Below are 20454 nucleotides of genomic sequence, written 5' to 3'. Positions count from 1 at the left end.
CTGTAGGCTTCTTGTATGCCTATGGGTATCTCCTTTTTTAGGTTAGGGAAGTTTTCTTCTATGATTTTGTTGAAGATATTTACTGGTCCTTTGAGCTGGGAGTCTTCACTCTCTTCTATACCTATTATCCTTAGGTTTGATCTTCTCATTGAGTCCTGGATTTCCTATATGTTTTGGACCAGTAGCTTTTTCTGCTTTACATTATCTTTGACAGTTGAGTCAATGATTTCTATGGAATCTTCTGCTCCTGAGATTCTCTCTTCCATCTCTTGTATTCTGTTGGTGAAGCTTGTATCTACAGCTCCTTGTCTCTTCTTTTGGTTTTCTATATCCAGGGTTGTTTCCATGTGTTCTTTCTTGATTGCTTCTATTTCCATTTTTAATTCCTTCAACTGTTTGATTGTGTTTTCCTGGAATTCTTTCAGGGATTTTTGCGATTCCTCTCTGTAGGCTTCTACTTGTTTATTAATGTTTTCCTGTGTTTCTCTAAGGGATTTCTTCACGTCTTTCTTGAAGTCCTCCAGCATCATGATCAAATATGATTTTGAAACTAGATCTTGCTTTTCTGGTGTGTTTGGATATTCCATGTTTGTTTTGGTGGGAGAATTGGGCTCCGATGATGCCATGTAGTCTTGGTTTCTGTTGCTTGGGTTCCTGTGCTTGCCTCTCGCCATCAGATTATCTCTAGTGCTACTTTGTTCTGCTATTTCTGACAGTGGCTAGACTGTCCTATAAGCCTGTGTGTCAGGAGTGCTGTAGACCTGTTTTCCTGTTTTCTTTCAGCCAGTTATGGGGACAGAGTGTTCTGCTTTCGGGCGTGTAGTTTTTCCTCTCTACAGGTCTTCAGCTGTTCCTGTGGGCCTGTGTCTTGAGTTAACCAGGCAGGTCACTTGCAGCAGAAAAGTTGGTCTTACCTGTGGTCCCGAGGCTCAAGTTCGCTCGCGGGGTGCTGCCCACGAGCTCTCTGCGGCGGCAGCAACCAGGAAGACCTGTGCCGCCGTTTCCTGGAGCTTCCGTGCACCAGGGTTCCAGATGGCGTTTGGTGTTTTCCTCTGGCGTCCGAGATGTGTGCAGAGTGCAGTCTCTTCTGGTTTCCCAGGCGTGTCTGCCTCTCTGAAGGTTTAGCTCTCCCTCCCATGGGATTTGGGTGCAGAGAACTGCTTATCCGGTCTGTTCCTTCAGGTTCTGGTGGTGTCTCAGATGCAGCGGTCCTGCCGCTCCTCGCCCTCCCCCACGGGAACCCAGAGGCCTTATACAGTTTCCTCTTGGGCCAGGGATGTGGGCAGGGGTGGGCAGTGTTGGTGGTCTCTTCCGCTCTGCAGCCTCAGGAGTGCCCACCTGACCAGGCTGTGAGGTCTCTCTCCCATGGGGTCTGGGAGCAGAGAGCTGCTACGGGCCGGGTTCTGCGGGTGTGGGACTCCTGGTAAACACAGGACGTGCCCGGTCCTAGAGGAATTCTGCCTCTGTGTGTCCCGAGTTCACCAGGCAGGTCTCTTGCAGCAGAAAAGTTGGTCTTACCTGTGGTCCCAAGGCTCAAGTTTGCTTGCGGGGTGCTGCCCACGAGCTCTCTGCGGCGGCAGCAATCAGGAAGATCTGCGCCGCCCTTTCTGGGAACTTCAGTGCACCAGGGTTCCAGATGGCGTTTGGTGTTTTCCTCTGGCGTCCGAGATGTGTGTTCAGAGTGCAGTCTCTTCTGGTTTCCCAGGCGTGTCTGCCTCTCTGAAGGTTTAGCTCTCCCTCCCACGGGATTTGGGTGCAGAGAACTGTTTATCCGGTCTGTTTCCTTCAGGTTCCGGCGGTCAGGATGATATTTTCTAGTTCATTCCATTTGCCTATGAATTTCATGTAGTCATTGTTTTTAATAGCTGAGTAGTATTCCATTGTGTAAATGTACCACATTTTCTGTATCCATTCCTCTTTTGAAGGGCATCTGGGTTCTTTCCAGCTTCTGGCTATTATAAATAAGGCTACGATGAACATATTGAAGCATGCGTCTTTGTTCCATGTTGGAAAATCTTTTTGGATATATGCCCAGGAGTTATATAGCTGGGTCTTCAGATGGAACTATTTCCAATTTTCTGAGGAACTGCCAGACTGATTTCCAAAGTGGTTTTACCAGCTTGCAGTTCCTCCAGCAATGGTTGAGTGTTCCTCTTTCTCCACATCCTCGCCAGCACCTGCTGTCACCTGAGTTTTTTATCTCATCCATTCTGGGTGGTGTGATGTGGAATCTCAGAGTTGATTTGATTTGTATTCCCCTGATGACTAAGGATATTGAACATTTCTTTAGGTGCTTCTCAGACATTCAATATTCTTCAATTGAGAATTCTTTGTTTAGCTCTATACCCCATTTTTAATAGGGTTATTTGACTCTCTGGAGTCTTATTTCTTGAGTTCTTTGTATATATTGGATATTAGCCCTCTATCAGTTGTTGGGTTGGTAAAGATCTTGCCCAACCTGTTGGTTGCCATTTTGTCCTAATGACAGTGTACTTTCCCTTATGGAAACTTTGCAATTTTATGAGGTCAATTCTTGATCTTAGAGCATAAGCCATTGGTGTTCTGTTCAGGAAATTTTCACCTGTGCTGTGTTCAAGGCTCTTCCCCACTCTCTCTTCTATTTCAGTGTATCTGTTTTTATGTGGAGGTCTTTGATTCATTTGGACTTGAGCTTTGTACAAGGCGATAAGAATGGATAGATTTGCATTCTACATGCTGACCACCAGTTGAACCAGCACCATTTGTTGAAAATCCTGTCTTCTTCCACTGGATGGTTTTAGCTCCTTTGTCAAAGATCAAGTGACCATAGATGTGTGGTTTCATTTCAGGATCTTCAATTCTATTCCATTAATCTACATGCCTGTCTACAAAATCATACAGTTTTTATCACTATTGCTCTGTAATACAACTTGAGGGTAGGGATGGTCATTCCCCCAGAAGTTCTTTTATTGTTGAGAAGAGTTTTTGCTATCTTGGGTTTTTTGTTATTCCAAATGAACTTGAAAATTGCTGTTTTTAACTCTGAGAAGAATTGACTTGGGATTTTGATGGGGTTGCATTGAATCTGTAGATTGCTTTCAACAAGATGGCAATTTTTACCATATTAATCCTCCGATCCATGAGCATGGAAGATCTTTCCATCTTCTGAGATCTTCTTCAATTTCTTTCTTCAGAGACTTGAAGTTCTTATCATACAGATCTTTCACTTGCTTGGTTAAAGTCACACCGAGGTATTTTATATTATTTGGGACTATTATGAAGGGTGTAGTTTCCCTAATTTCTTTCTCGGCTAGTTTCTCTTTTGTGTAGAGGAAGGCTACTGATTTGTTTGAGTTAATTTTATATCCAGCCACTTTGCTGAAGTTGTTTATGAGCTGTAGGAGATCTCTGGTGGAATATTTGGAGTAACTTAAGTATACTATCATATCATCTGCAAATAGTGATATTTTGACTTCTTTTCCAATTTGTATCCCTTTGGCCTCTTTTCGTTGTTTAATTGCTCTTGCTAGGACTTCCAAGTATTATACTGAATAGATAGGAAGAGAGTGGGAAGCCTTGTCTAGTTCCTGATTTTAGTGGGATTGCTTCAAGTTTCTCTCCATTTAGCTTAATGTTGGCTACTGGTATGCTGTATATTGCCTTTACTGTGTTTAGGTATGGGCCTTGCAATCCTGATCTCTCTAAGATCAGGATTATCATGAAGTGTGATGAATCACTTGTGTCAATGCTTTCTAGCTTCTAATGAGATAGTCATGTGTTTTTTTTCATTGAGTTTGTTTATATAGTGGATTCAATTGATGGATTTCCATATATTGAACCATCCCTGTATCTCTAGGATGAAGCCTACTTGATGGATTGTCGTTTTGATGTATTCTTGGATTCAGTTTGGGAGAATCTTATTGAGTATTTTGGCATCAGTATTCATAAGGGAAATTGGTCTGAAGTTCTCTTTCTTTGTTGGCTTTTTGTGTGATTTAGGTATGAGTGTAATTGTGGCTTCATAGAAGGAATTGGGTAGTATTCCATCTGTTTCTATTTTGATGAATAGTTTGGAGAATATTGGTATTAGGTCTTCTATGAAGGTCTGATAGAATTCTGAACTAAGCCCATCTGGGCTTTTTTTGGCTGGCAGACTTTTAATGACTGCTTCTATTTCTTTAGGAGTTATGGGACTGTTTAGATGGCTTATCTGATCCTGGTTTAACTTTGGTAGCTTGTATCTGTCTAAAAAAATGTCCATTTCATCCAGATTTTTCAGTTTTGTTTAATATAGGCTTTTGTAGTAGGATCTGATGATATTTTGAATTCCTCAGATTCTGTTGTTATGTCTTGATTTTCATTTCTGATATTGTTAATTTGGATACTGTCTCTGTGTCCTCTGGTTAGTCTGGCTAAGGGTTTATCTATCTTGCTGTTTTTCTCAAAGAACCAGCTGATTTTGTTGATTCTTTGTATAGTTCCTTTAGTTTCTACTTGGTTGATTTTAGCCCCAAGTTTGATTATTTCCTGCTGTCTACTCCTTGGGTGCATTTGCTTCATTTTTTTCTAGAGCTTTCATGTGTGCTGTCAAGCTGCTAGTGTATGCTCTTTCCGGTTTCTTTTTGGAGGGACTCCGAACTGTGAATTTTCCTCTCAGCACCGCTTCCTTGTGTCCCATAAGTTTGGGTATGTTGTGCCTTCATTTTCATTAAATTTTAAAAGTCTTTAATTTCCTTCTTTCTTTCTTCCTTGACCAAGTTATCATTGAATAGAGTATTGTTCAGCTTCCATGTGTATGTGGGCTCTCTGTTCTTATTGTTACTGAAGACCAGCCTTAATCTGTGGTAATCTGATAGGATGCATGGGATTATTTCTATCTTCTTGTATGTGCTGAGGCCTGTTTTCTGACCAATTATATGGTCAGTTTTGGAGAAGGTACCATGAAGTACTGAGAAGAAGGTATATTCTTTTGTTTTAGGATGTAATAGTCTATAGATATCTGTTAAGTCCATTTGGTTCATAACTTCTGTTAATTTCACTGTGTCTATGATTAGGTTATGTTTCTATGACCTGTCCATTGATGAGAGTGGGGTGTTGAAGTCTCCCCCTATTATTATGTTTGGTGCAATGTTACTTTGAGCTTAAGTAAAGTTTCTTTTATGAATGCAGGTGCCCTTGCATTTGCTGCATAGATATTCAATATTGAGAGTTCATCTTGGTTGATTTTTCCTTTGTTTAGTATGAAGTATCCTGCCTTCTCTTTTTTGATAACTTTTGGTTGAAAGTCAATTTTATCTGCTATTACAATGGCTACTCCTGCTTCTTTCTTGAAAATATTTGATTGGAAATTACTTTTCCCAGCCTTTCACTCTAAAGAAGTGTTTCTCTTTATCACTGAGGTGTGTTTCCTATATGCAGCAAAATGCTGGGTCCTGTTTATATATCCAGTCTGTTAGTCTATATCTTTTTATTGGGGAATTGAGTCCATTGATGATGATAGATCTTAGGGACCAATGATTATTTCCTATTATTTTTGTTATTAGAGTTATAATTATATTTGTGAAGCTATCTTCTTTTGGATTAATTGAAAGAAGATTACATTCTTGCTTTTTCTAGGTTGTAGTTTCTCTCGTTGTGTTGGAGTTTTCCATCTATTATCCTTTGTGGGGCTGGATTTGTAGAAATAAATATATTGTGTAAATTTGGTTTTGTCATGGAATATCTTGGTTTCTCCATCTATAGTAATTGAGACATTTGCTGGATATAGTAGCCTGGACTGACATTTGTATTCTCTTAGGGTCTATATGACATCTACCCAGAATCTTCTAGCTTTCATAGTCTTTGTTGGGAAGTCTGATGTAATTTTGATAGGTTTGCCTTTTTATGTTACTTGACATTTTCCCCTTACTGCTTTTAATATTCTTTCTTTGATTTGTGCATTTGGTATTTTGACTATTATGTGATGGGAAGAATTTCTTTTCTGGTCCAATCTATTTGGAGTTCTGCAGGCTTCTTGTATGTTCATGGATTTGTCTTTCTTTAGGTTAGGGAAGTTTTCTTCTATAATTTTGTTGAAGATATTTATTGGCCCTTTAAGTTGGGAATCTTCACCCTCTTCTGTATCCTTAGGTTTGATCTTCTCATTGTGTCCTGTATTTCCTGGATATTTTGGGTTAGGATCTTTTTGTATTTGCAGTTTCTTTGACAGTTGTGTTGGTTGTGTCAATGTTTACTATGGTATCTTCTACCCTTGAGATTCTCTCTTCTATCTCTTGTATTCTATTGGTGATGCTTGCATCTATGACTCCTGATCTCTTTCCTAGGTTTTCTATCCCCAGGGTTGTCTCCTGTTGTGATTTCTTTATTGTTTCTATTTTCATTTTTAGATCTTGAATGGTTTTGTTCAATTCCTTAACCTGTTTGGTTGTGTTTTCCTGTAATTCTTTAAGGGGTTTTTCTGTTTCCTCTTTAAGTGCTTCTACCAGGTTACCTGTGTTTTCCTGTATTTCTTTAAGGGACTTGCTCATGTTCTTCCTAAACTCCTCTATCATCATCATGAGATGTGATTTTCAATCCAAATCTTGCCTTTCCGGTGTGTTGGTGTATCTAGGACTTGCTGTGGTGGGAGGACTGGGTTCCAATGATACCAAGTGGCCTTTCTGTTGCTTAGGTTCTTGCACTTGCCTCTTGCCATCTGGTTATCTCTGGTGTTAGCTGACAGTTGCTGTTTCTGACAGTGGCTTGACCCTCCTGTAAACCTGTGTGTCAGCACTCCTGGGAGACCAGCTCTCTCTTAGAGGGATCTGGTTACAGAGAGCTGTGGCACAGGATCAACTCTGGGTGCAGACAGAAATTGGGAACTGCTTTGGACTTTTAAAAGACTAATACATAACATGTAAACTAGCTCTCTCTCTCTCTCTCTCTCTCTCTCTCTCTCTCTCTCTCTGTTGAGTATCCAAACAATCTGGAATTGTGCTTCTGAGTCTGGATAACTGAAATGCTTCTGCTGACACCTTTGCTTCCGTATGCTCTTTATGCACAACTTGCTTGAGTTAGCTGTTAACCCAGTCTCATCTTCAATCTGAGGTTCCATCTGGCTCCTTCCTATATTCTGTTCTCTCAGGCAGCAGGGAACAGAGCAGTGCTTCTCAACGTGAAGGGAAGTAGCCTAGAGGTATTGCTCCAAGAGAACAGTTGACAAAGTATGGAGATATTTTTGGTTCTCATAGCTGAGTGTTAAGGGAGACTACAGTATAATAGTGGAGGTTGCTTAGTAAATATCCTTCAATAAGTGGCATAGACTCCTAGAACAAAGATGACCAAACCCAGAATGTCAATAGTACAGGGGTATTGTGGACAAGAGTAAGCTGTGGCCCTCCTCTGGTAAGTACCAGTAAGGTGTGTAGCTTGAATCTTACCCCATGTCGCAGGTGCATAGCACAGTATGAATGGAACCCAAAATGTGTGTCTTTAACATACACAATAGGATTTTGAAATTTATTAAGATATTAAAACTTCAAAGTGCTACTTAGAACCTACAGTGCAAATTTTCCATCTCACTAATAAATGATAACGTGGAGTTTGCTAAAAATGTGTGTGGTAAAACGCCAATGTTTCAGCATCAAATGTAGTGCATTTGAATGTCCAGTTTTCCATGTCATTGTGTCTGTATAGATACCAGTGTCCTGTATAATAATTGGATGTGGATCAAAATGAGACCTTGCCCTCTATTCACTGGGCACTGAAAACATCGACCATGTTTCATTCAATACCAACTACCCTGTTCCTAGAGTGTAAAATAAAACTCCATCTGGAAGTGGAAAATGGAGTTGCAATAGAAAAAGATTCCCTGGGGTTGGGGATTTAGCTCAGTGGTAGAGCGTTTGCCTAGCAAGCACAAGGCCCTGGTTCGGCCCTCAGCTCCAGAAAAAAGAAAGAGAGAAAGAAAGAAAGGAAGAAAGAAAGAAAGAAAGGAAGAAAGAAAGAAAGAGAGAGAAAGAGAGAGAGAAAGAGAGAAAGAGAAAGACAGAGAGATTCCCCTTCTGCAGTGAGACAAATTAGATTTTAACTACAGTGTCTGGGTGTCTGGAGCCATTTGCCTGCACTGAAGCAGAATAGAAGCTGCCTGCTAGGTAGGGTCAAGGAAGGTCAGGGTCTGCCGGCCCAGCAGGATGTTTTGCAGGCAGGCAGATTTCCTGGCCCACTCATGCATGCAACATTAGGAGGAGGTCCAATTGAGGCTCAAAACAAGGAGCTGAACCTTGACCTTAGAGGAAGGACCAAGGAGGGCTCTGGATAAGATTGGTTATCCTGTGTAAATGCCAGCAATTGTTTCTGCATGCTTGTGGTTTTGCCTCCCATAGCACTGTGGAGTATAAAAAAGTTATACTTTTCAAACTTGGGGCTGCAGTATACACTGACAGTCCTCCTGAAATTATCTCTTGCCTCTGTGTCTTCTTTAATCCTCACTCCCCTCTCAGGTACTTTTCAGCTCCTGCCATCCAGGCTCTGGCGTGGTATCACCCAAACAGGGACCTAAGAATTGGGGATCAACTGGAGGACACCTTGGAGAAGTGAGCTTAGAAAAGGTAAAAGTGCAGTGAGTAACTCTCGGAAGAAAAAGACGACATGGGAAATGGAAATATCGAATGTTTTTTCATACAAATGCTTGAGGATATGTTTCATGCTCTTGGGGCTAAAGTAAGGCAGCCGCAATTACAGAATTTTATAGACTTTGTGAAGAAGGTACAGTAAATTTAATGACCTGGAAGAAGGTTGGGAAAAGACTTCAAGACTACTATATTGTGCATGGACAAGGTAAAGTGCCTATAGTGCCTTTAGTCTTTGAACCTTGACTAGGGGAGGTTCAGATCCTTGACAGGAGAAGAAGTGGGTTTTGGAGAATCAACCCCATCTGGGGTCACTTTGACCAAGGAGTGAGAAAGTGAAACTAAGCCATCTGCTCCTGCAATCAAGCTTGTATATACTGAGCCAGTTTTCGAGCTGCCTGCCTTCTTATAAGAAAGAGAAAGAAACTCTAGATGTGGGAGCAGCTAAAAGAGGAAACCGCTAAATATCATAGGGAGGAGAGTTCTTCAACACTTATTGCCTTGGTGGAACTGGAAATTTCTTCCAAGGATAGGTTAGTTACAGAGGAAGTGCAGCAAGTGCAAAAGGTTTTCCCTTTATTGTCTATGCAAATGCAGCAGTTAAAGGCTCAACAACCACAAGAGGAGTTCTTAGAACCCTCAGACTGGATTCCAAGGCTGAGAGCTAGTAAATCCCAAATCCTCATAGCCGAACTGGGACCTCCCTCCAGGAGTGGAGCCACCGGTCATAGCAGTACTGCAGAAACCATCTGGGAGACAGCCTCTGGTCTGAGGAAGCTTTTATCCCTCTTACAGGTGACCTTGAAAAAAGGCTACAAAGAGAGGAGACGATTCTGGGATTTCATCTTCCATTTCCAGTTATAGAGCAGATCGATCCTCACGGTGATAGAGTCAGAGCTTATAAGTCTCTCCCATTTAGAGAGTTAAGGGAATTGAAAACTGTTTGCACACAGTATGGGCTGACAGCCCCATTTACTCAGGCTATGCTAGAATCATTGGCCACAGAGGCCCTCTCTCCTGGGGATTGGAAGCAATTGACAAGGACATGCTCGTCAGGAGGAGATTTTTTTATTATGGAGATCAGAACTTGCTGAGCAATGTCAAAATACTGTTGAGATCGATCGAGCACAGCAGATACCTATTACATTTGAGATGCTAGCAGGGGAGGGGCAATATCATGAGACTGCTCAACAGTTAAATTTTAATCCAGCTGTTTATTCCCAGGTTAATACTGAAGCCAAGAAGGCAGTATAAGCTACCTTCTACAGGAAGACAGACTGAGAATTTATCTAAAATTAGGTAGGGTCCAGATGAGTTGTTCCAAAAGTTTGTGGCCAGGTTGTTGCACATAGCACTCAGACTTATGGGAGATCCCAAGGAAGCTCTATTACTGGTGAAGCAGCCTGCCTATGAGAATGGTAATACTGTATGTCAGGCAGCATTGCAGCCCTTTAGGAAAAAGGGAAATTATATCAGATTGTGTTCTGACATAGGCCCTACATACACCCTGGGTGTTGCTATGGCAACTGCTCTGCAAGGCAAGACAGTAAAGGAGCTATTGTTTCAGCAAAGAAAACCAAATAAAAGTAGAGTAGCCAGTCCTTCTGGAATTTGTTACAGGAGTGGGCAAATAGGACATCAAGCCAAACAGTATCCCAATAAAAACAGGACTAAGCCTTAATGTTCTTCCCAGGACGGCCAATAGCCAGAATTATGTCCTAAATGTAAGAGAGGAAAACATTGTGTTAAAGAATGCAAGTCCAAGAGAGATGCTATGACCCCTCAGGAGGGGCCAGCCCCAGGCAATGTTATGGGGTACTGCGGAACTTCATTTCCCAGCAAGGAATTCCATTCAGGACCTCTTGCAAACAACCCCAGGCAGCACAGGACTGGACCTCTGTTCTTCCACTTACATAGTATCAACACCTAAAATGGGTATACAAGCCCTACGAGTGTATGGTACATTACCACCAGGTAGGTACCATAGGTCTGCTCCTTAGGAGAAGTAGCATTACCATGAAGGAGGTATTAGGGTGGAGCCAGGTGTTATTGATAATGATTACATTGGAGAAATCAAAATCCCCTATTGGGATTTCAGTTATTCAGTCATGGCAATGTTTGGCACAGTTATTATTACTCCTTCAAGATCAAACTAAGAATACAGCAAAAAGAAAAAAGGATAGAAGAGGAAATGCAGGTTTGGGATCCTCAGATGCCTATTGGGTACAAACCATAGGGACTCAGAGACCAGAGCTCATGCGAAGAATTAATAGAAGAGAGTTTCAGGGACTACTGGACACAGGGACTGATGTTTCAGTGCCCATGGCAGATCAATGGCTTCAGGCTTAGCCAAAACAAGAAATTGGTTACAGTCAATGTCCAGAACAGAATAGTGATATTTTTATTCTGGAGGGCTGAGGAGGGACCATGAAGTTTAATTCCAATCATACATTGTACCAGACCTACCAGTTAATTTATGGAAGTGGGATGTAATGAGCAAAATAGGGGTTCTAACAAAGAAGTTACAAGATAGATGCTTGATCAAGGATTCTTGCCAAACCAAGACGGGAATTAAGGGGAAAGGAGTCCAGGAGTCCAGTAATGCATACTCAAAAACCTCATAGAGCTGGGTTAGGGTGTTTTGGTAGAGGCTACTGGCCACCCTGTGCTCCATGCCAATCCTATTAGTTGGAAGAGTGAGAAACCTGTATGGATGGATCAGTGGCCTCATATGAAGGAAAAAGAAAAGCCACAGAGTAGTTAGCACTGGAACAGCTTGGTAGCAGACACATAGAGTCCTCTAATTCACTTTAGAATTCTTCCTTTTTTGTGTGTGTGATTAAAAAGAAGCCAGAAAAATGAAGACTGTTGCAAGATCTCCAGAGTGTTAATGAAATTATGGATTAATGGGAGCACTGCAGGCAGGGCTGCCTACCCCTTCTGCCATACCCAAAGATACCTTTAGCATTGGATTTTAAGGTCTGTTTTTGTACTATACCTCTTGCCCCAAAGCATTGGAAGAGATTTGCTTTTAGCACACACCCCCCCCCCCATAAAATTTTAAGAACCCATGAAAAGATTTCACTGTAAGGTTTTACCCCAAGACATGGCAAACAACCTTACTCTATGTCAAAAGTTTGTGGCCCAAGTTACAGCTTTAAGTTTTTTCAAAGCCTACCTTTAATGATGGTTCTTAAAGGTTTTAACCTCACTTTTAGCCCACTACCCACCAGAGATAATGGTAAAGAAAGGATATGGGGGCGGAGACAGGATATGGACCTTTTTAGAACAATTCTTTAGAGCAAATCAAATCTGTATTGTCAGGATATCAGCAATTCAGTTCACAGGTCAGAGACGACTTGATCCACTTGCAAACACTTCATAAATATATACCAGCAGTACATTTTGGTAGAGTCAGGATAGCAATGCAGATCAGCAGCAGTCACATGACCTAGCAGAGACTTCTGAATCAGCAGAAGTCAGCAGGAAGGATTCAGAACAGCAGGGACACCAGGAGAAGTGCCCCTCTGAGCAAAGTGAAAATCAGCAAAAATGTGAGATTAACAAGCGTTGCACAGATAGCTGTACCAGCAAGCCCCAAGCCTCTTCTCACAGTCTGTTGATTCCTATTTATCCTCCTTCCAAACTTCACATTTCCCCCCATGGGTCTATCTCAGTTGACATTACTCTGCCAATCAGCTCAATTCCACAAAAGTGGCAAGAAGCCTCAGCGTACCACCAGAAGGTTTTTGGTGTATTTCTCTATTCTTTAGAGTTCCAACAAACAGAACTCAACTATGCATTGTAAGGTGGACCATTACATATGTGTCATTATCAAAGACTCCTTCGTCACATGTCCTTTCACATGCTTGCTTTATCAGAACATCTTTCACCTGTGTCTACTTCAGCAAAATGTTCCTTCACGTGTTTGCCCCAGCAAAATACCATCCAACACAACTGACTTTCCAAAGAACCCTTAAGTTTCCACTTCATGAAGCTGTTACTAAAGCTAGGCAAGCACATCCTGAAGTCTGTATAATTCGTTATATGGATGATATTTTTTAGCCAATAAACAAGGACGACTGCTAGTAGCAGCTTATGCTTATTGACAGAAGGCCGTGAAGGAATAGGGCTTAATAATAGCACTCTAAAAGTACAGACTGGACCACCTTACTCTTATTTGATACATAAATTGTATCCCAAGGTTACCGTACTTCAAAAAGTCTGAATCAGGAAGGATGGATTGAAAATGTCAAAAAATAATGGGAGACATAAATTGGCTTGGATCTTACTTGAACCTTTCTACAGGGGAGCTAAAAACCTCTCTTTGGTACTTTGTGAGGTAATCCTGATCCTACTTCTGAGAGAGAATTAACGGCTTCTTTTAGACGGGCTCTGCACAAGGTGGAACAAGCTAACAGCTCCCAGCACCCAAATCCCGTAGGGGAGGGAGCTGGACCCTCACAAGGGCACACAATCCTGAGAACTCGGAGGAGACAACTACTTCCTGCCCACATTCCTGATGCAAGATGAAACCATCTAGTGGCATCTGTGCCCTCTGGGCACGGGGACCTAGGGGAAGTCAGGAACAGGACCCTTCAGGTCTCTGCCTGCACTGAGAGCTGAAAGCCAGTCACCAGGAGCACCTACGTACCTGAGAACACAGCTCTCTGTTCCCAGATCTGGCTGAAAGAAAACAAGTCTACAGGAGTGCCGACACACAGGCCTACAGGACTGTCAAGCCACTGTCAGAGACAGCAAGACAAGCTAACACCAGAGACAACCTGATGGCAAGAGGCAAGTGCAGGAGCCTAAGCAACAGAAAACAAGACTACTTGGCATCATGAGAGCCCAGTTGTCCCACCAAAAGCAAATACTGGATATCCAAACGCACCAGAAAAGCAAGATTTAGATTTAAAAATCACATTTTATGATGATGCTGGAGGACTTTAAGAAGGATATAAATAACTCCCTTAAAGAAATATAAGACAACACAAGTAAACAAGTAGAAGCCCTTAAGGAGGAAACAGAAAAATCCCTTAAAGAATTACAGGAAAAACACAACCAAACAGGTGAAGGAATTGAACAAAACTGTCCAGGATTTTAAAATGGAAATAAAAAAAATAAAGAAAGTACAAAGGGAGACAACCCTGGAGGTAGAAAACCTAGGAAAGAGATCAGGAGTCACAGATGCAAGCATCACCAACAAAATACAAGACATAGAAGAGAGAATCGCAGGGGCAAAAGATACCATAGAAAACACTGACACAACCGTCAAAGAAACTGCAAAACACAAAAAGATCCTAACCCAAAATATCCAGGAAGTCCAGGACACAGTGAGAAGATCAAACCTAAAGATAATAGGTATAGAAGAGCTAAAGACTCCCAACTTAAAGGGCCAGTAAATATCTTCAACAAAATTATAGAAGAAAACTTCCCTAACCTAAAGAAAGAGATGCCCATAAACATACAAGAAGCCTGCAGAACTCCAAATAGATTGGACCAGAAAAGAAATTCCTCCCATCGCATAGTACTCAAAACATCAAATGCACAAAACAAGGAATATTAAAAGCAGTAAGGGAAAAAGATCACGAAACATAAAGGTAGACTTATCAGAATTGCACCAGACTTCTCATCAAAGACTATGAAAGCCAGAAGATCCTGGGCAGATGTCATACAGACCCTAAGAGAACACAAATGCCAGCCCAGGCTACGATATCCAACAAAACTCTCAATTAACATAGGTGGAAAAACCAAGATATTTTATGATAAAACCACATTTGCACAGTATCTTTCTACAAATCCAGCCCTATAAAAGATAATAGGTGGAAAACTCCAACACAAGGATGGAACCCACAATTTTACTTATACCTAAACCACACAAAAACCCAACAAAGAAAGAGAATTTCAGACCAATTTCCCTTATGAATATCAATGAAAAAATACTCAATAAAATTCTCGCAAACTGAATCCACGAACACATCAAAACGATAATACAGCATGATCAAGTAGGCTTCATCCCAGGTATGCAGGGATGCTTTAATATGTGAAAGTCTATCAATGGAATCCGCTATATAAACAGACTCAAAGAAAAAACTGCATGACAATCTCAATAGATGCTGAGGAAGCATTTAACAACACAATTCATTACCCCTTTATGATAAAAGACCTGGAAAGATCAGGAACCCAAGGCCCATACCTAAGCATAATAAAAGCAATATACAGCAAACCAGTAGTTAACATTAAACGAAATGGAGAGAGACTTGAAGCAATCCCACGAAAATCAGGGACTGGACAAGGCTGCCCACTCTCTCCCTACTTATTCAATATAGTACTCAAAGTCCTAGCCAGAGCAATCAGACAACAAAAGGAGTTCAAAGGGACACAAACTGAAAAGGAAGACGTCAAAATATCACTGTTTACAGATGATATGATAATATACTTAAGTGTCTCCAAAAGTTCCAACAGAGAAATACGAAGCCTGATAAACAACTTCAGCAAAGTAGCTGGGTATAAAATTTACTCAAACAAATTAGTAGCCATCATTTACTCAAAGGATAAACAGGCTGAGAAACAAATTAGGGAAGTGACATCCTTCACAATAGTCCCAAATAACATAAAATACCTCAGTGTGACTCTAAACATGCAAGTGAAAGAACTTTATGACAAGAACTTCCAAGTCTCTGAAGAAAAAATTGAAGAAGATCTCAGAATATGGAAAGACCTCCTATGCTTGTGGAGTGGCAGGATTAATATAGTAAAAATGACAATTTTGCCAAAAACGATCTACAGATTCAATGTAATCCCCATCAAAATTCCAACTCAGTTCTTTATAAAGTTAGAAAGAACAATTTGCAAATTCATTTGGAATAGCAAAAAAAAAAAAAAAGGATAGCAAAAACCATTCTAAACTATAAAAAAACTTCTGGTGGAATCACCATCTCTGACCTCAAGCAGTATTGGTGATACAGAGTAATAGTGATAAAAACTGTATGGTATTGGTACAGAGACAGGAAGGTAGATCAGTGGAATAGAATTGAAGATCCAAAATTAAACCCACTCACTTGATCTTTGACAATGGAACTAAAATCATCCAATGGAAAAATGAGAGTATTTTCAACAAATGGTGCTGATTCAACTGGAGGTCAGCATGTGAAAGAAAGCAAATTTATCCATTTTTATCACTCTGTACAAAGCTTAAGTCCAAGTGGATCAAGGACCTCCACATGAAGTCAAATACACTCAAACCAATAGAAGAAAAATTGATGAAGAGCCTCAGTCACATGGGCACTGGGAAAAATTACCTGAACAAAATACTAATGGCTTATGCTCTAAGATCAAGAATTGAAAATCGGGCCTCATAAAACTGCAAAGCTTCTGTAAGGCAAAGGACACTGTCATTAGGACAAAACAGCAACCAACAGATTGAGAAAAGATTTTTAACCAATCCTACATCTGATAGAGGGCTAATATTCAATATATACAAAGAACTCAAGAAGTTAGATTCTAGAGAGCCAAATAAGCCTATTAAAAATGGAGTACAGAACCAAAGAATTCTCATCTGAGGAATATAGAAAGGCTGAGAAGTACCTAAAGAAATGTTCAACATCCTTTGTCATCAGAGAAATGCAAATCAAAACAACCCTGAGATTCCACCTCACTTCAGTCAGAATCACTAAGATCAAAATCTCAGGTGACAGCAGATGCTGGTGAGGATGTGGAGAAAGAGGAATATTTCTCCATTGTTGATGGGATTGCAAACTGGTACAAGCATTCTGGAAATCAGTCTGGAGGTTCCTCAGAAAATTGGACATTGAACTGCCTGAGGACCCAGCTATACCTCTCCTGGTCATATACCCAAAAGAAGCTCCAACATACGACAAAGACAGATTGGTCCACTATGTTCAGAAGAGCCTTATTCATAATAGCCAGAAGCTGGAAAGAACCCAGATGCCCTTTAACAGAGCAATGGATACACAGATTATGGTACATCTGCACAATGGAGTACTATTCAGCTATCAAAAACAATGACTTCATGAAATTCATAGGCAAATGGATTGAACTAGAAAATATCATCCTGAGTGAGGTAACCCACTCACAGAAAATCACACATGGTATGCACTCACTAATAGGTGGATATTGGACCAAAAATTTGAATTACCCAAGATTCAACCCACAAACCATATAAAACTGAATAACAAGGAATTGTGCAATGAGACCATGAAGCTCTAAAAAATCAGTTACAAAAAAATTAAAAGGGGGATTTGTGTACTCCTTTAGCACAAAATAGTGTAGATCATGCACTTTTTATTTTAAATTTTTGACCTCAGATGACAAGGGCATCTCTGATGCTGAGTCTATGGCACCCTACTACTCAGCATACTTATGCCAAGTGAAATGGAAGGACCTGCTTACTGGCATGTAGCATAGTCCTGATCCACTATTAATATGGGGATGAGAGCATGATTTTGTTCTCCCACAGAATGCTAAAGATGCCAGGTGACTTCTGGAGCATTTGGTTCGCCATGTAGAAAAGTCAAGTGACTAGCACCCCGATGTTGATGAGCCATTTCCTGATGTCAGCTCAAGAAGACCTATATTGGACCTATGTTCATGGCCCCCTGATCTTAAATACGTTCCACCTGGGAAGTCCTGAGATCATGGTGAAATTGAATGATACATGTGTGCTGGGAATGCCATCTATGGGACGAATAGCAAAAGAAGAAGATTTGAGTATACTGGTCACGGCATAGGGTTGCCAGTTTGCTTTGTTAAGGATGGGATCGAACCAGGATGTCTCAAGGTAGTCAAATGCACCCTGTCAGGGGGAGAACAAACGGTATGCATTAGGCTGCCAAATGGAGACATATTCTCTAGTGTCACACAACTTTCCTCCAAACCCCAGTCATTTTTGTCGTGTGAAAAGGAGACCCGAGATAACAATAAGTCCATTCTGTGGAGAATATGCTATACTAACAAGCTGTACTGGAAGAGTGTGTTCAGCTCAGGCAGATATATTGTCAACAGATCTGGGGTCGGGATGGAATACAAGGAGACACCAATGTGTGGGAAAGAGGTCTATCAGCAGGATTGATAGTCGGACACTGCATCTCATCCAGCAGACTCTTCTCTAGAAGCTTGCCATGGTCCTGGGAGAGATTAAGCCAACCAACACAGCTACTCGACAGAGATGGAGCACTAAGTTCAGATTACTTGCCTGAGTTGCCCCACTATATGCTCTGTTGGTAGGGAAAATTAACATCACTATGAATGGGTCCAGATTTGATGTTACTTACTATGACTAAAATTTGACTAATTGCATATCTGACATTGTGCAAGAAACTTCTGTTACGGCCTTTCATCAACCTTCATTCGTTATGCTTTCAGTTAACGTTTCAGGACCTTGATATGCAAAAAGAGGCTTGCAAGTGTTGGAAGAGATTTGACAATAGCTTTGAGTAGGCCTAAGAGAATGATGGGATTAATTGTTGCTGGGATTTTTTTGATATAATATTTATTATAGCCACCTCTACAACAACAGCCATACCCTTGTTTCAATCTGTTCAAACTGCTAATTTTGTTAATGATTTGCCTAAGAATGTTACCTTCGCCTTGGGAACACAAGAAGATATAGATAGTAAGCTAGAACAAAAGATAAATGCATTATATATAGTAGTAAAATATTTAGGAGTTCAAGGGCTGAAGTTGAGATCACATTTAGAATGTCATGTAGACTATCAGTGGATTTATATTACCCTGAAAATGTATGAAGAAAGTCTACAAAATTGGGACCAGGTACATTTGCATCTTAAAGGAATCTGGCATGATGCTGATGTTTCCTTGGACTTAATTCAATCACATCTAGAAATTTTGCATCTAAAGGATACCAAGCCCCTAAAATTCAATGCTACAAAGGCTAGCTCTGAATGTTAGAGCAATTAAGAAAGACCATGCGGTCCTGGTCTTTGTTTATTCATTTGGCCTTTTTGGTACTTGCCTTGGTTGCTCTAATGGTTATAGAATTATTCCTGTTATCACATGTGGTTACGTGTGCTTTCTGTTCCTTTTTGAACATCCCTGCAGATTTCCATCGTATGTGGCTCAAGACTGTAACCTAATGGGTTACATTCCCCCATTGAGGAGGTTTGTAGTCAAAGATTCTCTCACAGGTGGATCAGCCTAAGACAGGGCATAAATGCTACAATTCATGTACTGATGATGGGTAAGGTCCATAAGTCTTGGAGAAACACCTAAGACAGGCACAGTCTTTCTGCAGCTTTGGCTTGTATAGAATAAAAAAGAGGGAGATGTCGGGAGCCATTTGACTGCTTCTGAAGCAGGGTAGAAGTTTGCCTGCTAGGCAGGGACAGGGCAAGTCAGGATCTGCTGGCCTAGCAGGATGTTTTGCAGACAGCTAGATTTCCTGGACTGCTGATGCATGGAGTATTAGGAGGAAGTACACTTGAAGCTCAAAACAAGGAGCCGAATGTTCTTTTGACCTTGGATGAAGGAACAAGGAGGGCTCTGGATAAGAATGAATATCCTGTGTAAATTTCAGCAGTTGTTTCTGATAGCTGGTGGTTTCGATTGCCACATTACTGTGGAATATAAAAAGGTTGTACTCATTAAATTTGGAGCTGCAGTATTTACTGACAGTCATCCCCAAATTATCTCTGTCTCTGTGTCTTCTACAATATCCCCCACCACCACCAGGTACTGTTCTACTTCTGCCAGCAGGCTCTCACAGTATAGGCAACTTGAAGCTGAGTTAGAGCCTCTTGAACAAAGCAAAACAGGAGCCAGAGAGCTTCAAGGAGAGACAAGGAAGGCTCTGGTGCCTTCCTCCTGTCAGTAGTGTCTCAAGCTTTCAAGGTTTACCAGGTACTTAGTCATCTGCCACTGTAGGAGCTAGGCTGTTCAGTTTATGTCCTCAAAGACAGGGCCAATAGGATTGTGGGAGTGGTTTGGTACAATTTCAGGATGGGGGTCCTTAGAGGGTGAGAATCTGGATCAAGAAGATCTGACTGGGATTCTAAGCAGCCTTGCCAAGGACAGATGTAGATAGTTCTTCTGGGGTATTATATTATTAACCATAATCTATAATCCTAAAGTACATTTAGTTTCTGTTCATTCATTCATACTGTCATTCATTCATTCATTTATACTTAGTGAATCTAAGGAGCAACATCCATGGCAGAGAAGCCTTTATTTCATTATGATGAGGCCCGGGGTAGAATGGAGTCTGTGCGGTGGCTATTGGCTGCAGCTGGAGTAGAGGTAAGTTTTGAGGTGATTCATCTAAAACTGACAGTGTCAAATGCTTTCTTCACATCCACCAGGAGCTGTTTCCTATTTTGAGTCTTCTAAACAATTGCATTCTGTTTTGGGCTTCTTAAGGCAGCTTATTGTGGTGGTTTGAATATGCTTGACTGAGGAAGTGGCACTATTGGGGGGTGTGGCCTCATTGGAGTAGGTGTGGCCTCATTGGAGTAGGTGTGGCCTCATTCACTGGAGTAGGTGTGGCCTTGTTGGAGGAAGTGTGTTACTGTAGGGTTGAGCAATGAGACCCTCCTCCTAACCACATGGGAGCCAGTCTTCTCCTATTTTTTTTTAACAAGATATAGAACTCTCAGCTCTTCCCCTAGATGCTGCCATGCTCCTGCCTTGATAATGGACTGAACCTCTGAACCTGTAAGCCAGCTTCAATTAAATGTGGTCCTTTATGAGAGTTGCCTTGGTCATGGTGTCTGTTCACAGCAGTAAATCCCTAACTATAACACTCATTATCCCAGGAATTTAGGCAGGAAGATTGCAAATCTCATACAGTGTGACCCTTGTCATTTCATGCATTAAATTAAAATGACCA

The 20454-nt window shown here is 41.1% G+C and overlaps 1 protein-coding gene across 12 annotated transcripts in view; it reads left to right on the top strand.

Moving 5' to 3' along the window:
• Gsta6 (glutathione S-transferase alpha 6) overlaps positions 1–20454 on the top strand; it is a 57884-nt gene that overhangs the window by 13718 nt on the left and 23712 nt on the right. For 6 of the 12 annotated variants that reach the window (XM_087567240.1, XM_087567235.1, XM_087567231.1 and 3 more), the window contains 2 exon segments: positions 8460–8567; positions 19758–19865. Coding sequence is in view for 5 of the 12 variants with exons in the window: in XM_087567231.1 (XP_087423357.1) it covers positions 19779–19865 (87 nt within the window). In the remaining 7 variants the exon portion in view is untranslated. 12 annotated transcript variants of the gene reach the window in all.

This window comes from Rattus norvegicus, chromosome 9 (assembly GCF_021556685.1).
Source record: "Rattus norvegicus strain SHRSP/BbbUtx chromosome 9, alternate assembly SHRSP_T2T, whole genome shotgun sequence".
NCBI classification, from domain to species: Eukaryota; Metazoa; Chordata; class Mammalia; order Rodentia; family Muridae; genus Rattus; species Rattus norvegicus.
This window is presented reverse-complemented; position numbering and strand designations above follow the sequence as displayed.